Source organism: Camelus dromedarius, chromosome 19 (genome assembly GCF_036321535.1).
Source record: "Camelus dromedarius isolate mCamDro1 chromosome 19, mCamDro1.pat, whole genome shotgun sequence".
Taxonomy (NCBI): Eukaryota; Metazoa; Chordata; class Mammalia; order Artiodactyla; family Camelidae; genus Camelus; species Camelus dromedarius.
Window position 1 is genome coordinate 17,852,914 of NC_087454.1, and position 19,156 is coordinate 17,872,069.

The 19,156-nt window shown below is 43.6% G+C and overlaps 1 protein-coding gene and 3 non-coding genes across 4 annotated transcripts in view; all 4 read left to right on the plus strand.

The window, feature by feature from the left end:
• The window catches only part of PRSS16 (serine protease 16), a 45,580-nt gene extending 39,821 nt beyond the window's left edge, over positions 1–5,759 (plus strand). Inside the window, exons 6-13 of the mRNA XM_064476032.1 lie at positions 617–740; positions 1,004–1,081; positions 1,165–1,212; positions 1,636–1,929; positions 2,715–2,856; positions 4,850–5,029; positions 5,109–5,254; positions 5,371–5,759. Coding sequence (XP_064332102.1) covers positions 617–740; positions 1,004–1,081; positions 1,165–1,212; positions 1,636–1,929; positions 2,715–2,856; positions 4,850–5,029; positions 5,109–5,254; positions 5,371–5,439 — 1,081 coding nt within the window. The 3' untranslated portion in view covers positions 5,440–5,759. The remainder of the gene's footprint in view (positions 1–616; positions 741–1,003; positions 1,082–1,164; positions 1,213–1,635; positions 1,930–2,714; positions 2,857–4,849; positions 5,030–5,108; positions 5,255–5,370) is intronic.
• A 5,094-nt stretch (positions 5,760–10,853) lies between these two features.
• TRNAT-AGU (transfer RNA threonine (anticodon AGU)) lies at positions 10,854–10,927 on the plus strand. The gene has a single exon. It is a non-coding gene; the product is annotated as a tRNA-Thr (tRNA).
• Positions 10,928–14,021: 3,094 nt separating this feature from the next.
• Positions 14,022–14,094, plus strand: TRNAI-UAU (transfer RNA isoleucine (anticodon UAU)). The gene has a single exon. It is a non-coding gene; the product is annotated as a tRNA-Val (tRNA).
• Positions 14,095–17,825: 3,731 nt separating this feature from the next.
• Positions 17,826–17,898, plus strand: TRNAR-ACG (transfer RNA arginine (anticodon ACG)). Its single transcript has one exon. It is a non-coding gene; the product is annotated as a tRNA-Arg (tRNA).
• Positions 17,899–19,156: the final 1,258 nt, after the last annotated feature.

Consider the following 19,156-nt stretch of genomic DNA (forward strand, 5'->3'; position numbering starts at 1 on the left):
CAGTCGCTTTCCCTTTCTCTGTCTCACTCTTGTCTCCATCTCTCTGTGTATTTGTCTACATTTCTTTGCCTCTATGTTCCTCTCTGTCTCTTAGTATTTTCACAAGCAAAATGGGTTTCTAACTGCAGTAGGATGGCACTAACTGCAAACAGTTTCGGAAATGTTAGGGAGGAGAGAGAGCATTTGGGATAAAAAAAGAGCATGTTAGACATACCCCCAATATCTCTATCTCTTTTTCTAAATATGTCTCCCCCTCCCCCAATAAAGTCTAACCTATTCAGCCTAGGTCCTCTCTTCCTAAGTAGCTCTTCTTGACTCTCTCCAATCCCTCCTATAGTTTAGGTTTCCACCTACACTGCCTTGGAAGTTTTCCTCTCCCATCTAGTCTGGAAGAGAAGGGTGGAGGCTTTCCAGATGGGTCTCCCTTGACCTAGGCACTCATGCAGAAATGAGTATGTGGGTATGGGGAGCCCTCAGAAATATTTCATGAAAAAAATAGTCTTAGTTTCTGGCCAGACTCCCTCTATTCTTGTCTCGGGATCCCCTTCTATACAATGGGGGAATCTTCGGGGATTTCCAGCCATGAGGACTGACTCAGTCTTCCCTCTGACCATAGGCTGGCCGATGTGATCTCTGCCCGCCTCACACTCTCCCGCCTCTTCAACGTCTCCTCCTCCAGCCCCTGGATCTGCTTCGGAGGCTCCTATGCCGGCTCCCTGGCTGCCTGGGCCCGGCTGAAGGTCCCAGGACTCCTCTTGGGAAGGCTGGAGGGAGGGAACTCAGGGGTCCTCAACTCAGATAATAGGAATATCTGCCCACCACACTCCCTCCTCCCACACCGTTCTTTCCCCTAGAAGAGCTTTCTACAATCTGCCTTCACAAGAGTCCAGTGTATAGAGGGTAGGGACTTGCTTAAGACCACACAATGAGTAAGTGTCACAGGGGCAGGAAGACATGGGATCCCAGTCCCTAGCCCCCAGGTTGATAACTTCTCCTCCCTCAGTTTCCCCATCTCATTTTCGCTTCGGTCGCCTCTTCCGCCCCGGTGCGGGCCGTGCTGGATTTCTCCGAATATAATAACGTAAGGATGGCGGGAGACGGGTCCAGGGGGAAGAGGGCCTCAGTAGTGGAGTCACTTAATATTCTACTGCGGTCGGACTATAGGTGGTGTCCAGAAGCCTAATGAACACTGCGATTGGTGGATCCCTTGAGGTAGGAGGTGGGCGCCAGTCCGAGGGGTATAGGAAGAGATAGGAGGCCTTGAGGATGCGGGTAGGGGGAAAGGGTGAAGCCTGCAAGGTGGCGGCGTATGAGGGACTTGGGACCCGGAGAGGTGGGCGGATTTAGGAAGAAGGCAGGAGCTGAGGATGGATCCTGGTTCCTAGAAGGGAGGAGCCCAACGGGGCGGGGCTGAATGGGCGTGGCCAGAGGAGGGACGACCCTCTCAGTAGGCTGAGGCTCCGCGTGGGGCGGGGCCTGGGGGGACGTCCCGGGGCGAGAGCAGAGTTCTACAGCCCAGCCGGTGAATCCGACTTGGGAAAAGCGAGGAGCCCAGGGAGGATGCAGGTCATGGAAAGGGGTAGTCTGGGGCCCGGGTCCGAGTCTTCGCTGACCCAGCCTCTCCGCTCCCCGCAGTGCCGGGCGGCGGCGTCCGCAGCCTTCGCAGAGGTGAAGCGGCGTCTGCGCTCGGGCGGGGCGGCTCAGGCAGCGCTGCGGGCGGAGCTGGGCGCCTGTGGATCCCTGGGCCGCTCTGAGGACCAGGCGGAGCTTCTGGGGACGCTGCAGGCGCTGGTGGGAGGCGCGGTGCAGTACGATGGGCAGGTGGGAGCGCCGCTGAGTGTGCGACAGCTCTGCGGACTCCTCCTCGGGGACAGGGACAACTGCAGCAGCCCCGCTGCGCCCTACCGCGGACTTCGTCGGGCAGTGCAGGTGAGCACCCCTGAGCACCGCCAGGAGTCAGCAGACAAGAGTCCCTGTTCCACCTCCGCTGTGTGATCTTGGGCACGCGTAAGCCGTTTCTGAGTCTTAGTTTCCTCATCTGTAAAATGACATCTCACAGGGACCTCGTAGGGTCACGGAAAACTCTCAGCAGGGAGTCTGGCACACAGTATGCAAACATTGGCGACTATGCTGGTTATCCGGTTTGCCTACTTTGTTCTGTCCTCTTCCTGGGGCCTGCAACAGAGTCTGTCACACACAGCAAGCGCTTAATTAGTATTTGTAGAGTGAATGAAAAACACTAGTCCTGGTGGCATAGTTCTCCTAGAGACTGGGACCCGCCAGCCTTGGAATCCACAGTAACATCCTAGCTGTCACTTTTCCAGCGCTGTCTGCACCAAGTGCTGTGCGGCATGCTTCACATTTATTATTTCATTGAATTCTCACAATAATTCTAGGAGGTAGGCACTACTATTATCCCTATTCACAGATGAGGAAACTGAGATCCAAGATACTATTACTTGCCCAAGATCTCACAGGTAAGAAGGTTCTAGTCATCTAGTACCTTAATCTCTAATCTACAGGGACCCAGGTCCCCACCACCACTGACCACTGACTCCCAGGAGAACTCAGGAACTCACTCTTCTGACTTCTGTCCTTTGACCTGTAGGGACCTATTCCTCCAGGCCCTGGCTTGCTGGGGGAAGGGGTGGAATGTATGTATGTATACGTATATATACATATATATGTATGTATATACGTATATTGTCCCCTAGGTTGTCACACGCAGCCTGGGCCAGAGGTGTTTAAGCTTTTCTCGAGCAGAGACAGTGACACAGTTGAGAGTCACAGAACCCCAAGTGTCCGGCGTGGGTGACCGGCAGTGGTTGTATCAGACCTGTACTGAGTTCGGCTACTGTGAGTGACTGGCCCAACCCTCACCCCCAAAACATACATTCTGTGCTATGCCCCAACAAGCCATCTCACAGGGGGTCTGGACTCATTTTCATTTTCATAGGACAACTGGGTCTTGTTTACCCTGCAGGTGTGGGACTGGAGGCGGGACAGCCATACTAGAGTGTGCGTGTATGTGTGGTCCTCACAAACCTTCTCACTCACATGCTTGGTCCTCAACAGGAGTGATCGGCCCTTCAATCTGCTCTTCATTTGTGTCCCTGTCCCAGGAATGGGTCTACCCTCTCCAGTTGCCAGGCTAGAAACCCTTATCAGTGCTTTTCATGCCTCCTTCCCATCATCCACATAGGCTGTCAACCACTGAGTTTTGCCCACTCTTTCTTCTGGACAACTCTGAAGTTCACCCAATCCTTTTCTCTTCCCACCTCTGCCATCCTGGTGGAGGCCCTCACGCTCTCCTGCCTGGATCCCTGACCCAGCTTCTTCTCTGATCTCTAAACCTTCACGCATACAGAGCAACTTCCTCACAGGGTCCAGAGAGACCTTTATAAATATGACCTTGTCCTTCCTCTATTCAAAACTTTTCCACAGCTCCTCAGTGACCCTGGGGTAATAAAATACAGAATGCCCATTGAAATTTGAATTTCAGATAAACAACATTTTTTTTAGTATAACCATGTCCCCAGTATTCCATGGGACATACTTACACTAAAAAAAAATGCTTTTCTGTTTATCTGAAATTCAAATTTGACTGTGCATCCTGTATTTTTCTTTGCTAAATCTGGCTACCATTCCCCAGAGTTAACTTAAAAAAATTTCCCATATCCCCTGAAAGCAGTGGAGATATGGTTTAAAGCAGAAATTTTGAAGATTCAAATTCTAACTTCATTTCGTAGCTATGTGATCCTGGGCAAACTTCGGCGAGTGACTTAACCTCTCTATGCCTTAGTTTCTACATCTGTAAAATAAGAATAACAACAGTGTTTCTCTCATAAGGTTGTTTGAGGGTTAAGAGAGATAATATATGTAACATGCTAAGAATAATGCTTGTATACAGTAAGTGCTCCATAAATGCTTGCTCTTATTATTATAAGGCTCTACTATTTTGACCCCCTGATATACCAATCTTCTTAATACCTCAGGAACTTTGCTTGGATGCTTATCTTCTCCTCTGCATACAGTTTACTCATCTTCAATTCTCAACACAAAGTGCCCGCTTCTCAGGAAGCCTTACCTGATCTCTCAAGATAAGTCCACCTTCCTGCCTCCACCTCATCAGTTTTGTATTCTTCTTCTTAGCGTTTTCCATGGTCTCATCACCACACTCTTTATTGCCTATCTCCCTCTCTGGACTGTGAGTCCTGGACAGCAGAGCCTGGGCTGTTTTTGTTGCACTGTATTCCCAGTATATTGTTCAACATATATCTGAGTACAAGATAGGTGCTCAAATAAATGGTGAAGGAAGGAATAAATTAATATGAGGCTGCGAAGTTAGATTTACCCTAAAAGCACAGGGAAGCTATGGATTTTAAGCAGGGGAGACATGATCTAATTTGTGCCTTAAGCACTCTGGGCTCTCTCTCTCTGTTTGCCTCAAACCTGCTAATTCCTTCAGGTCTTTCTTCTATTAATTGGTTTTATTAATCATTTTTTTCAATAGGATTGAACCCAGGACTTTTTGCATGCTAACCATGTGCTCTACCACTGAGCTATACCCACTCCTCTCCCCTTAAGTTCTTACCCTTACAGAATGCTGTCCCTGAGCCCATTATGCTCCCTCTGGGTTCCTCCACCCCCACCTCAAGCCCTCTTCCATCATAACCCTGATCATTCTAGGCCATCATTGTCTGGGAGTGAGTGTGTCTCTGAGGGGACTGTGAACTCGTTGAAGGTCTGGAGCTGTCTTGGTCATCACTGGGGAGAGTTCTGTCAATGACTATTAAAGAGGTAGGGGGCTGGCTATATATCCCACACTTATGGATACCTCTCCCCACAGATGTCACATGTGAGGACCCTGGATGCCCTTTCTCACAGCTCCCAGCACTGCCTTCCCAGCTAGACCTATGTGAGCAGGTGTTTGGGCTTTCCACTTCATCCATAGCCAAGGCTGTGGCCCAGACGAACTCCTACTATGGTGGCCAGACCCCAGGGGCCACCCAAGTGCTGTTTGTTAATGGTGAGCATGCCATCAGAACCTTACTCCTAAGTGTCTACCTAGCTCCAGCTCAACCCACCATTCTCTCCTTTCTTTCCAGGTGACACAGACCCCTGGCATGTGCTAAGTGTAACACAGGCTTTGGGACCCTCAGAGGCAGCCCTTCTCATCCCTAATGCCTCTCATTGCTTGGACATGGCACCTGAGAGGCCCTCAGATCCTCCCAGCCTCCTCCTAGCACGCCAGGTAAGAGAGAAAAAGCTCTGGGTGATTTGCATTGTTGTTTGCATACTAATTTGCATGTTCCTGATCTCTTCTAGTGCTGGGGTCTGACTTTCCAAATTCTCCCCACCTCTCCACAGAACATCTTCCAGCAGCTGCAGACCTGGCTCCAGCTGGCAAAGGAGAGCCAGGTTAGGAGTGGGGTCTAAGCCCCACACTCTCACCACTTCCTGTGTGGCCACCTTATTCCTGGGTTAGACATTTATTGAACAAGAGAAAGCAAGCGTGTTTTGGAAGAGGAAATTCTCAAAAATTGAGATTCAGCACCTGTTCTACACAGAACTGATTTGTTTCTGCAAACATCCTCATTCCCAACTAAAAGTGCTTTGTTTCAGACAGGGAGTTATGTAAATATAAGTGGATGGTTATTCTAATTGTGAATAGTGTCATTTAAATGTCAAATGTCGAAGAAATGTGGTTCTTTGTGCTCAGCTCCCCCCCTCCGCCTCGCCCCTGCAAATCAGCTTCTCCATCAAACTCTGTTCAGTTCCTGAGATGGGCACCTTGCTGCAGGTTTCTCTCTGGACCTCAGACCCTGACCTGTCTCTGCTTCTCACTGATTCTCTCACTATGTGCCCTTCCGCCAGTCTCATCCTGTCTATTTTGTCTCTGTTTCTAATTGTCTTTCTGTCCCCTCCTGTTTCTTCATTCCTGTCTCTCTCTGTATCCTAGTCTGTTTCTGTTTATTTCTCTGAGTCTATGTCTCTGTCCCTGTCTCTCAGTCAGTGTTTCTCTACTCTTCTTTAGCTTGATCTGCCCTTAGTTACCTCCACTGCTCTATTTCTGTCTCTCATTTTTGGTCTCTGTGTCCCTTTATAAAGTCACTTTCTCTCTCTCTCTCTGACTGTAAAATTTCCCTCTTTTCAGACTTTCCCTGTCTCTCCTCCATTATCTTCTTAATCTCTCTGTCTCCCTGAGGCTCTGTCTATTTCTGTCTTTTATGCTGTTTCTTGCTGTCTCTAGTTTTCTTCCTGTCACTTAATCTTTGTCCTTCTCTGTCTGTCTTTTAGTTTTCCTCCTAAACCTTTCACTCACTAACTTTTCCCAGAATTAAATGTCCCTTTCTGGCACTTCCAGCTTCCATCCATAGGGTTTTAGGGTTCTGGCCAAGCCTTCCTGATGAGGACACTCTCCGGTTCTGGGAAGTTGGACGCAGTCCCAGGGGTGCCTGCTTAGCCTGCTTTAGCACTGCCGACGGTACCCTGTTCACCACTCTGAACAGCAGCCACCAGGATCAGGAAGTAGCAAGTCAGGGAGACTGAGCACCCCTGGAAAGCTGGGAAATGAAAGAGAAGTAAAGGCAAGTCAGGACAGGGGGGTTGGTAAAAGAAGACATAAAGCCCATTCTGTGAGGAAGTCACTCCCTGCCTTTCTTGACTCCAAACACTCTGGAGTAACTTTTTTCTTCTTCTGAGGGTTAACTCTAGCCCTACTCACCAGATGCTACCCTGTACCACTTACTGCTCTTAGCCACGGCCCCTCATGCTGAGGTCTAGCCTCGGTGTTTCCCTTTCTATATTTAGCATGTGCACCATAGTCTGATTCATCGTGGGTGCTTGGTGAAAGAATGAAGTCTACCTTCAACTCTTCACATTCTCTTGGTTTCCACCTACTTTGCTGGGTGCCTCTTCTCTCAATCTCTTTTGCAAACTTCTTTTCAGCTTGATATCCGAACGGGTCGGGGTTTGGTGCTGGGCTACTTTCTCTTCTCAAGCTTTCTCAGAGCTTCAGAGCTGCTCAGAGCTGGAGGAAAAAATTACCCTCACACTCATCTCACGTCATACTCAGAACAATATAAGATGAGTCATAGATCTAAATGTAAAGCTAAAACAATATAGTACCAGGAAAAAACAGGAAAATTCTTTATGACCTTGCAGTAGGCAAATATTTCTCAAAGAGAAAAAATAGCATAAGTATATGAAAAAATACATCAGACAATATCATAATTAAAACTTCTGCATAATAAAAAATCTTCTGCTTATAAAAAGACATAATTAATAAATGGAAAGGCTAGCAAAAGACTGAAGGAAAACATGCACAATGCATATAACTGACAAAGGATTTATATCCAGGTTATTTAAAGAACTCCTAGAAATCAATAACAAAAAGACAAGCCACTAAAAAAAATGGGCAAAACCCATGCATAAACATTTCAATGAAAGAAATACATGAATGGCAAATAAGCACATGAAAAAGATGCCTAACCTGTTTAGTCATTAGAGAAATACAAAAACCATAATGAAATACTACTTCACATCCAATTGAGCTAGAAGCAAAAAAAAAAAAAAAAAAAAAAACCAGACAAAAACTCCTAACAAGTTTGAATGATGAAGATGTAGAAAGAACATCCCATTATTGGTGGTGGGAATGTAAAATTTTAAAACCACTTACATACACACACACACCCTTTATAACTCAGCATTCCCTCTCTTGGATATTTGGAGAAATTGGTTTTTTTGTTTGTTTGTTTGTTTTCATTCAATCTTCTAAAGAAGAAGGTATGTATCATCCCGTCGTTGGTTAGCCCAGTTGGTTAGAGCATGGTGCTAATAACACCAAGCTTGTGGGCTGATCCCCTTATGGGCCAGGCTGTATGAAGTGTGTTTTTGTTACATTTATAACACAGATCAAGGTTTTCCCAGTCTCGGGGTGCAACATGATGTCTCAATTAGTCTCTTGGAGACAAGACTCTTGCTGAGAATTAAAAAAAACTTGAACACACGTCTGTGATTTCCCCAAAGGTTTAGGTCCTGTTTTGACCCCCCTCTACGGGGCGAAAGGACAGCAGTGAGTGGCCTGATATGGGAAATAGAATTGCTTTTGGCATATTTTTTCCCCACTGGGTGACTGATTCTTGCAAAGAAACTGACCTTATTGAATTATTTTTGTCTAAAAATAAATAAAATCATCCACACTTTCTACACTTCTACACTTGGATCTTAACTGGTTCAGTGAGAGATGAAACAAAAATTTTTAAATAACGTGTGAAAAAAAATTTAATATCAACACAGTAGGAAAGAAACAGCTTCATTTTAAATACTCTGAAGACTGATTTGACATGTAGGTGACTCGTTTAAAAAACATTTAATTTGAGGTAAGAAATATATTCACATGTATCAAAGTTCAAATATATAATTTGATACTGTGAAAAGTCCCTTTCTCTCTTATAAATCATCCATCCAGTGATCATTTCCAACTTCTAGAGATAAATTCTATGTATAGTTGCTTATGTATCCTTTCCAATTTTCTTTATAGAAACAACTATTTATATAATTTCTTGTTTTTTCTTTTCATGAGAGAGTCTGAATATTTACACATCGTACTGCAACTTGCCTTCATCACCTAACAATATAATGTGGAATCTCTGTTTTATCAGTGTTTAGAGAGCTTCCCAAAAGCACTTTCAATATTGTACACACTTGACAAAATCAGAGCATATTTTTCAAAACAGTTGGCATATTCTGCAGAAGTTGAATCTGAAATGTTCTGTTTGTATCAGTGAGGCAGGGAATGTGCACGAAAAACCAGGCTTTGTGAACTGGAAAGCAGGAGGAAAGATGACACCCAGTCATTAGTTATTAGTAATTAGTAAATTAGTTATTAAAAAATTATCAATGTTGGTTTCCTAGTTTTAACAAATGTACCATGGTAAGGTAAGAAGCTAATATTAAAGGAAACTAGATAATGAGTATAAGGAAATTCTCTGTATTGTCTTCGAACTTTTCTAAAATTACTCCAAAATAAAAAATTGATTTTAAAGGTTATAATAAGAAACATGTCTCTTTTGCCACCATTATCTCAGTGTTGAGCCAAATGCCTGGTTTGCTCTAGGTCCATGATAGGTAGTTGTTAAACACTGAAGGAATGTGATTGATGTCTTATTTTGGTGAGGAACATGGCAGAGATGTTTACATGGTTATCTGTGCTAGATGATGTATGTTTGTCATGCAGAATATTCTCCTAGAGGCCCATTCTCACACTGAAGTGCAAGCCAGACCAATGAGATTTCTCTCATCCTATAAAAGACATCTGAAATAGAGCTATATGGTTTACATTGTACCTGAAGTTCAGTGGGTTTCTCTCACAAAGTTTCAATTCATACCCAAAATGTCTTCTTTCTTATCTGGTCCTAAAATGTTTCCATTTCTGTCAATAAACATCTTAACATCTCTTTGTTACATCTTGCCCCGTAAAACTGAGCTTATGTATCTATCACACAGTGGTTCCATTATAAAATCCAAGTTTTTCAGAAGGAACAGTGTGCCAGTTCAAAGTTCTTTGTTGAGCTTCACAGAGATCAGGCTTCTCTTAGGCAATATTAATCACCGCTTCTTTTTTATTCTTGAAGAGTTCATAAATTCCTTTTGGGGTTGGGGTGTGTGTGTAAGTGTGCTTTTTAAAGATTTAAACGTCTCTGATTTGCCTAACTGCAGGTGGTCCCTAGTTTATCTTAATCTTCCCATCAATACACATAATACCTGATACTAAAAGTACAATAGGAGGGGTGTTTTTCATTGGGCTGAAAATTTTAAATCTTATGGAAGTATTTGATTACAATGAAGGAGTTCTTCAAATAGAGATGAATGGAAAATGTGACCTACCTTTACAGAAGTACTTGAGAAGCTACAGTTGTTGAAATATACAACAGAAAGAAACAAAATTGTCTGTTACTGCAAGAGATATAGGCAATTTCCTTACACTGTTCTCTATCAGCTGAGGAAGCAATACTATTTATCTTGCCTAAGATATAACGTGCTAGGAGGAGTCTTGTAGATTGAAACTTTAAAAAAAATAATAATAAAGTACTGCAAATCTTGATCTTAAGTTTCATCTTGGCAAAATCAGACTTAGATGTCACCCTTACTAATCTTTTGGGCTTTTCTTCTCCTACCTACCCTCTTCAGCTAAATCAGCTTTTTCTTCTTCACAATTTCTGGCCCTCCTGTGTTGGCACCCGGAGGGAGCATGACTCAGAGCGTTAGAAGAGCGAAAAACTTCACAAGCCTGGCTTGTCTGGCGGCCGCTGCTCCTGCCCAAGTATTTTAAATACATTTCATGTGCTAACAGCAAATTGCCACTCTTCACAAATACCAGAAAAGGGACAATTTCACGTGGGATAAATAGCAACAGTTTAGTGTCCAAGGGAAGGATACTACCAGTATTTGAAAGCCTCTATTTTGCCAAGTGATTTACATGTCATTTCAGTTAAGCCAACCAATAAACTTCATTGCTTTAGTCAACATGACTGATAAGCACCATCATCTCCTTACTGCAGATTTGAAACCGAGAAATACCTTCCATATGAAGTTGTAAAAACTCCTGGAAGTGAAATGGTTTGGCTACATATCTAAAGGGTCCAGAAGGTCAGAAAGGATTTCTCTCTTAGCACAGCGTGTAAACTGCTGTACACCTTCCACCTGAGAAAAAGTAAAAGAACTGGATAAAATCATGAGTACTTGTCCTGAGAGTCTTCCATTGATCAAAAATTCTTAAGAACTGCATTGTTGACAGAAAAGTGAAATCTCCCTCAAATAATGTGCGAATTAGCCCACTGCATTAAGTTGGCTCTGTGGCTTAGTTGGTGAAAGCGCCTGTCTAGTAAACAGGAGATCCTGGGTTCAAATCCCAGCAGGGCCTATTAGGATAACACTTTTTAAAAAGTCGGAGTAATAACCAAAGTATCCCAAGAACTGGAACTCTCAGAATAATAGCCTGTGAAGCCAAAGTATCTGTATTTTCTCTGACATTATGAGATGAGCATTAGAATTTCCTGAGAAATGAGGTGAGCATTAGAATTGCTTCTTGGTCTTCTCTGTGCCTTTTAGATCAGATCTCAGACACTTGACAGTCAGGTTTTGTATGATCTCTGGATTCATTATTTTTGCCACCTAGAACTTTATCATAATTGGAATGTTGTAAACATTTGATTTTCTTGAATGGTGCATTGAATGATTAAGCTCTCCCCTCTGATTCCCCCAATTTTGCAATAAATAGCTTTTTGGTCAACTGAATAGCACCTAAGAGCCATACTTCCCAAAATTTTGTGAGCTATTTATTGAATGACCTGGTGATTCATTACAATGAGGGTTTTAAATTACAACATCTGCATTGGGGCTTTAAAGTTAGCATTTCTTCAAGCTCCCAGGTGAATGAGGTCTACACTAGTGTTACATGGACCATACTGTGTAAAGCAAAGCTGGTGACTCAATGATCTAGTTTCAATGGGTGTGCTTTTGAGTTCTGAACTTTCATATGCTTAAAGCTGTTTTCCATAATCGTTAGTTAATGTGCAGTTGTTTTTACTCATTTGCGTTTAGTCAAGTCTAATTCAAAAGAAATGAAAGAACAAGGGAAAAGTTCTACTGTAAATTAAAGTGTAAATCAAGTAGTATTACAACTGTTCCCTCCTTTTTATGTGATACTGGATTCTAGACTATACCACAAATTTTAGGAGGAAAACTATAATTGTATCTTAAAACAATTAAAAGAATAATTAATGAAAAGCTACATAAAATCCTTTTTGAAAAAAAAGGTGTACGCAAACTGAATTTTAAAAGTACTGTTTGTGTATCAACTAAAAGTCAATTTTCAAAAAATTACTTTTGATCTGAAAAATCCTGGTGTATTTACTCATTACATAACTTAACAGAATAAAAATAAAGTTGGAAAAATACATTAAACCTTGAGACTTAGGATTGTCTTCTATGCTATATTTCTTTTGACATGGTAGGAAATATTATGAACTGTTTATTATTCTCCAAAATGCTCTCCTCCCCACTCTCAGTAATGTACACAACATTTCTCAAGCAGTGAGTTACTTTCAAGTAGTTCCCTGCTTCTCCCCTTAATAATCTAACAGGCTGATTTCTCATTTTGTGAGCCATTCGGGAGGGCTGCAATGTGTCAGAATACTTGTTTCATAGGTCACGTGGGGTGGAATGCTGACTACCATTAGCAACCAAAGTGAAACACAGTAATATGAACTACTGTTGGGAAGGGTGGATGTTTCATTACACTATTCTCTACAGATTGATTCCCAAACAAAACCTGTAAACTCACAGATGTGTCTTTACGAAAGTGTCTTACCCATAATGAAAATCCCATTTCTCTACCCACTAAAGTTAATGGACGCTCATTACTCCTAATTTCCATTTCATCTCACGTGGTCCCCGACCTTCCTTCAACGACAAGCTGCTCCTTCCTTAAACTCCCCTGGCCTTGCCCTGTGGTTCTATTGAGCAGCCCCTAGACCTGAATGTTTAGTATTTTCCTGGGTGCTTTCTCCTACTGAATCACCTTGCCTTCTGAGACTGAGTTCTATTCATGTTAGCATTCCTTCCAGCATATATTTCATCAATGTTTGTGTATTGGTAAGTGGGATCAAGACAGCGAAAGGTGGAAATGTAGAATGGAAATGCTGAAACACTGAGGGAAAAAAAGTTACAAGTGTTCACACCAAGTTCTAAACTGGGGAATCTTTCTTTACAAAAGAGGCAAAAACACAGACCTCTACATACAGAATTCACATGGAAAGGACCGCTGTTGCAGACCTGCATGATCCTTGGTGGCCATGGCCATCAGAGTTTATTCCCTGTAATCGTACCCTCTTCAGTCCTTCTTCATAATGTTCTTTGATGTTGACTCTGCCATTACAATTCCACACTGAAACTGATCCCAGTCAAATTTCCACATCAAACTAGAAATGTGCAACCCACGATGATTGTAGCATTTGGCTTCTGAAGCCTTATATTAAACACATGCCAAAAAGTCTCACATATCTGGGCACTGACATTAGCATTATGATTCTACCACAGAAACACTACCCCCTCAAATAGATGCTGGAGTTGTTCCTTCCTTCGCCAGTCGTGCCTGCATCTCCCACAACTTTCTCATAGAATAACATGCTGGAAACTAACTAATCACTTCCAAATCCACCAGGCTTGCCCGCCCTTCAATCTCATATTTCAGTCTCCTGTTGTAGGCCACATAGGCACTTACCCCTCAGCACACCTCAAAATGGACTGCTTAGCTTGCCTGCTAAGTGTACTTACTACTTTCTAATGTTCTATCCCACTGAGGAAACAGGGCTTAAACTTGACTCCAGTTACCTCCTCAACTGTCAACTTAAAATCAATGGACGATTTTTGCCTGTAGTGTCTGTGGAATTTTCTTCCCCACTATCTACTGTGGGAGCTCTAATTTGAGCCCCAACTATCTCTTCCTCGTAGAGCCTTTTCCTCGTTCCTGTGTTTTCACTGTTGGCTCCCTAAATTCCTTATCTGTGCAGCAGCCAAAGGGGTCTTTAGCTTGAAACGAAAACTGTCCTTTCTCTTCTTCAAACGTTCCCGACTCTCCACATCACATGACAGTAGAGTGTGAAGCGGAAGGCCCTGGCAGTTTGGTGGTTTCAGGGCTCTGTGTGTTCTGTCCCGTCTCCTACGATGAGAAAGAGAGATGGAAATCACAGTCACAGGGTAATAACGCGTAGTTCCTTGTAATCCAGCGCCCTGGGAGCCTGTTATGTTACCCTGCCAAAACTTAGGGAAGGAATGTGGACTCTGCTTTTGAGTTACGTTTGGTTATGGCATAGAGTTTCTATTTCGTTAAGGTGTTTCAGAGGAGGAAAAGAAGTGCGCCGTGAAAGAAAATTCAGAATTATTAGACCTGGGGCCACCCTGGGAAACGAGCACGGCGATACTCTTCATATTGTTGAAGACGCATGTGTTGTTGTGTTTCCGTAGTGTAGTGGTCAGCACGTTCGCCTTACACGCGAAAGGTCCCCGGTTCGAAACCGGGCGGAAACAGTGCTTCCTGGGGATTTTGTCGCTTTAGTGAGAAGCACACATATTTCTTTCACACCTCGGGGTTCCAGGGGTTCCAGACTTCAAGATAAAAGCTTTTTTCCAAGTTATCTTGAGAACAGCAGCGCTCAATCTGCACCCCCACTTCTTGTCAACCCTGGAAGCTTGGAGCTTCACGTCACTGAACGATTTCTCTTTGAGAAGAATAAGGATTCCTCGTCCAGAGAGACCAAGTTATGTTTTAAAATTAAATCCTTTCTTCTTATTGTACTTTAACACTTCTTCAGGTCGTCTGGATCCAAGGCCTTTCACAAAGTGTGGATTACCAGGGTCTTCTTCCAGTCTGTGGCTAGTGTTTTCTCCCTCTTAATGGACTTCTTGGATGAAAAAGGTGTTCAATTTTTGTGAGGTCCAGGGTATCAATCTTTCTTGTACGCTTGGTGCTTATTACATCCTGACTAACAAATAGTTGTCTATCTCAAAGGTATAGAGTATTTTCCTAACATTTCTTCCCTAGCCTTTACTGTTTTCACTTTCACCCTGGGTCAATGGGCAAATGATTTAAACAGGCACTTCACAAGAGTCAAGCGAATGGCCAGTAAGCAGTTGAGGTATGCCATACCGACAGTACACATAAGTAAATAAATACAACCAATCAAACAAAAAGGCAAAAAAAAAAAAAAACCCAAAGTAAAAACAAAAGGCGATATTTCCAAATATCTTCCATCTCCGACGTTGTTGTTGTTGTTGTTGTTGTTGTTGTTGTTGTTGTTGTTGTTGTTGTTGTTATTGTTCTTACTTTGGCAGAAATATTTTCCAAAAGCTTCAGTATAAAATGTGCACGTCGGGGTGGAAAGACATGGAGGAGGGGAAGGAAGAAATGAACCAGAAAATTTTCCTGTCCCCAGGGAAATGCAGGGAGCGCGCCTTTCAGGCAGAGATGGTTGCTTAACTTCACTTCCCTTTCCTTTTGCTCCTGATTCACAGGTGCGCTTTGGTACCCCGACCCGTAGCCTCAGGGACTTCTTCCGCAGTCCGCCTTGCTCTGCGTCTCTCTGCTCCTGTTTCCGCTACACGGCCAAAGCCGAGCCGAAACTTTTCCCAAACCCGGGAGGCGCTGGGGGGTCTGAAGCCGGACAGCATCACCCACGGAGACTTCCCTGGGAGGGGCGACCACTCGCCGCCACGAGTGGCCATTTGGGTGCAGAGACCTGCCGCTTCAGAGGGTTCAACGGCCAGTTAGCTGACTTTAGGCGGGAAAGGAACAGTCCGGCCGGCCTTGGAACGGGCTTACAGTGGGTTTACTTGCGTGTGTGATTAGAGACAAGTCTGTAGGACAGACATACACGAATTCGGGCGTTGGGGCCCTCGCGGACACGGTACCGAGGCCGGCAGCGGCACCTCTCTGACGTCGGCAGGACTCAGCATCCCGCTCACCTCAAGCTGCGCGCCCAGCAGGCAGGGAGGATCCTCCTCGCAACCAGGGAGCCTGACCATTCCTGGAGTCAACACCGTGTACAGCGTACTCTGCATTTGCTGGGGTGTATGAGAAAGGAGAGGAGGAAGGAAATGGTTTAATGATGCACAGAGTTGATACTGTGTGTGTCCTAGGTACAGATGTTCTAATTTTATTAAAAAAAAAAAAAACCACCAAATATGGAAAACATTTCTACTTGATTGTCATGGAAGAAATGTTCACATATTAAGGTATGGGGAAGGCATTCTGGCTTACATATGATTTAGCTAAAATTTTATGACTGTTTTGCGACCTACTAAGCATACTTTGTTCATCTGCTTTATCCATTGACAAAAAAGGGTGCATTGCCAGAACTTAAAATGTCCCTTTTAAAGAGAAAGATAAAATGACTCCTTTCCTGGGACGTCAAAGCTAGTAGCACTTCGCAGGGCTACTTCCGAGGCTAGACTGACTCGCTGTGTACCTGCTGATCCGTCGTTTTCGAAACCTCGAAAGAACGTACCCCGGTCATGTTTGATGTTCTTTGTTCTGACGAGATATTCAACGGTGCTGAAAACCATGCTTCTCTGAAGCAGTTTCTCATAGATGTCTGAGAGGCTGCCTCCTCACAAATAGTCCTCAGTTTGGCTCGAATAAAATTATTTTCTATTTCTATTAAAGATTGTCTATTGATTAATTCCGTCGACAATTGAGGCTAGAAAAGGGGGGCTACCACAGTCACGGAAATGACACTTCCACATCTGAACTACCGGTGCTTCTGCATTCACAGAACACAGCAACTGGGGGGCGGCAGATCATTGGAATTCCGGTTAAAGAAGGCAAATTTCTTGGGCTCTCTACAGGAAACACTGCTCTTGTCCCTGGTGGACTAGGCGCAGTCACACAGTCAGAATGCCTGGGAGTTTCTCAAACTTTTTGCGAGAACTTTAGCTGGATTTTGCTTAGATTAGGTCAGACCAGACCTTAAATGCTGTGACCTTTGTCAAGACAAAAAAATAAAAGGCAGAAAGCGGTATTTCTAAAAGCGTTGACTGTTGCCTAAACATTTCAAAGCTATTTTATTATGTGACCCTTAAGATTATGGCCTGGAATCCTCTCTATGGCCACTCCTTCGTTTTCAGCCTCGTTTCATACCTCACCGCCCCTTTCCCTCCAACCACACTGTCCTGCTTGCAACCAGTCCCTCTTATTTACCATGGGTGTGTGCACATATTACTTGTTCTACTTCAAATACTTTTTTCTATACCTAGTTAACATCTCCTCAACCTTTAAACTTCACCTCCATCATTACACCTTCAGAAGAAATTTTCCTAAAATTTTGTGAATAAAGCTTCACATTTCTGTTAGAGCTGTATACCTCTCTTTTATTTCAAAGGACAAGTAGGCCGGAAAAAAACAAATAAATAAAAAGGCAAAGTTGGGATAAGAAAACTTTGCATTCTGGAGTCAAATTTGTGCCATTAAGAACATTACTATACCATGTCTCTCTCTCACCATCAAAGATCCTTTCCTCAAGGCAGTTTCACATTTTGAGGTGTCTCCTTTGACTAATTTGAAAACTGAAATAAACAAATAACCAAATTGTCTAAAGAGAGCATATCTATCTGTTGGAAAGTTATGTGGCGGCAAATCAGTTCCTAAATTCCAACATTCAATGTCAAATACGATTTCTGGAATGTGCGTACCTTTATTGAATTCTTGTCCTCTATTTGTCTTTACCGATTACTTTTGCAGGCTTTTATCCGATGCATGATTTAGCACAGGATTTGGCCATGATTCTCCACCTTAGTGAGTATTACTCTTTTAACACTGAGAGGGAAAGACGTGATTCTTACAACCAAATTTCCACACCAAGTCAATGTTCTCTATTTTATGGCACTTAATTAAAAAGAATACACAGTAGTCATTAATCATCCATGCACACATTATCAGTGCCCAACAGAAGTATGTAAGACAACATGATAAACGTGGAAGCATGGCAGATTAACAGATTGCAAAAATTAGCAGAAGAGCACTCACAGGTGAAAAATTGCTTTAAAGACATGACATTCTACCATATATGTAATGGTTTAAGACTTAAAATTGCTTAATAATCTAAATGCAGAAATGGAAAACAAAGTTGTATTATGTAAAGTAACCACGGATGATGCCAATCTCTGAGAGTCAGCAGTTTTGTACGTACTTCTAACCTCATGACTCGCCCCACGGCTTCTGAAGCCTCATTGAAAGAAACCTACTCGCGCACCACGACCAGGAGGGGCCAGTGGCGCAATGGATAACGCGTCTGACTACGGATCAGAAGATTCCAGGTTCGACTCCTGGCTGGCTCGTTCGCTCCACTTTTCAAACCCAATCTTCTGCACCTTGACACTCAAAGCAGTTCTTAAAGATTTGCTTCCATTCCACTTACTGTGAAGAGTTCCCTGCCTTGACTTTTCTTGTTGCTAGCCCACAATGCAATCTTGCCGGTTGTTGAACTCGGAAAAACTTTCCGAAGGAACGGGATCCACAGTCTAACAGATCGCTAATATGGGGAAACATCACATAGAGAAAACTATACACAGTTTCGGATCAAACACGCTTAAGGGGGGGGGGGGTGAAGGAGGGGAGAGGAAGAAAGGAAAGAAGGAGAAAGAAAAAGGAAACAATGCGGGTCTACGAGTGTCTTCCTCACCAATGTTATTCCCGTTGGGTTTAACCCCGTACCCCGCCTTGCTATGAGAAAGAAAGGAGGCGCTGACGGAGGAAATGTTAAATCCAGAAAGGCTGGGGTAGTGGGGACAGGATAGCGGAGTTGGTCTTGACCCCTACCCACTGCATTCAGCCCAGAGCTCGTCTCCCAGCACCGCGACCTCCAGAAGGGCGCTGCAAGATCTGCGGTGCGGGTGCGGGTCTGAGAAGCTGACCTGGAGGAGAGGAGATCACGAAAGGATCCCGGACAAAGGTGAAAGAGCCCAGGAAGCCTGACGCTGAAGCAACAGCTGGGCAGTGGTAGCTTTGGGCTGCTGCCACGCTAAACAGATGAGCCCCGCATTCCCTTTCTTTTACCGTTGGGATTCCCGGGAATAGGACACAGTAGAGGAGCCGGGCGAAATCAGTCAAGTAGGAGAAACACACAAATAAAACCAAACGACTTCCTTAAACTCACTCTTTGATCCTAGGAAAGTGTATTGAGGTTCGACAACGTGTGCTTGCCAAGAGGCACTAACAGTGGAAGAAATACATACAACCCTCCCTGAAGCCCCCTTTCATTCGCATTTTTAATCTTTAGCCCGTGCCTGAAGCCGTAATTGGAAAAGGTGTCTAACATGCGGTCAAGCTCAGCAATACAACAGCTAATATTTGTACACATTTCATACACTTTGGAAACACTCAAAGTGGGATAATTACGAACTTCTTGTTATGAGAATTTTCAAACATGCACATAAGAAACAGAACAAGATAATAAATTACCACCAGGCACACAATCACCCAGCTTCAATAATCATCAGTATTCTACCATTTTTAGATTCATCTCCACCTATCCTCACTCCTCTGAATGTTTATTATTATCATTACCTTTAGAGTTCTTTTCTCAGGTAAAATGCA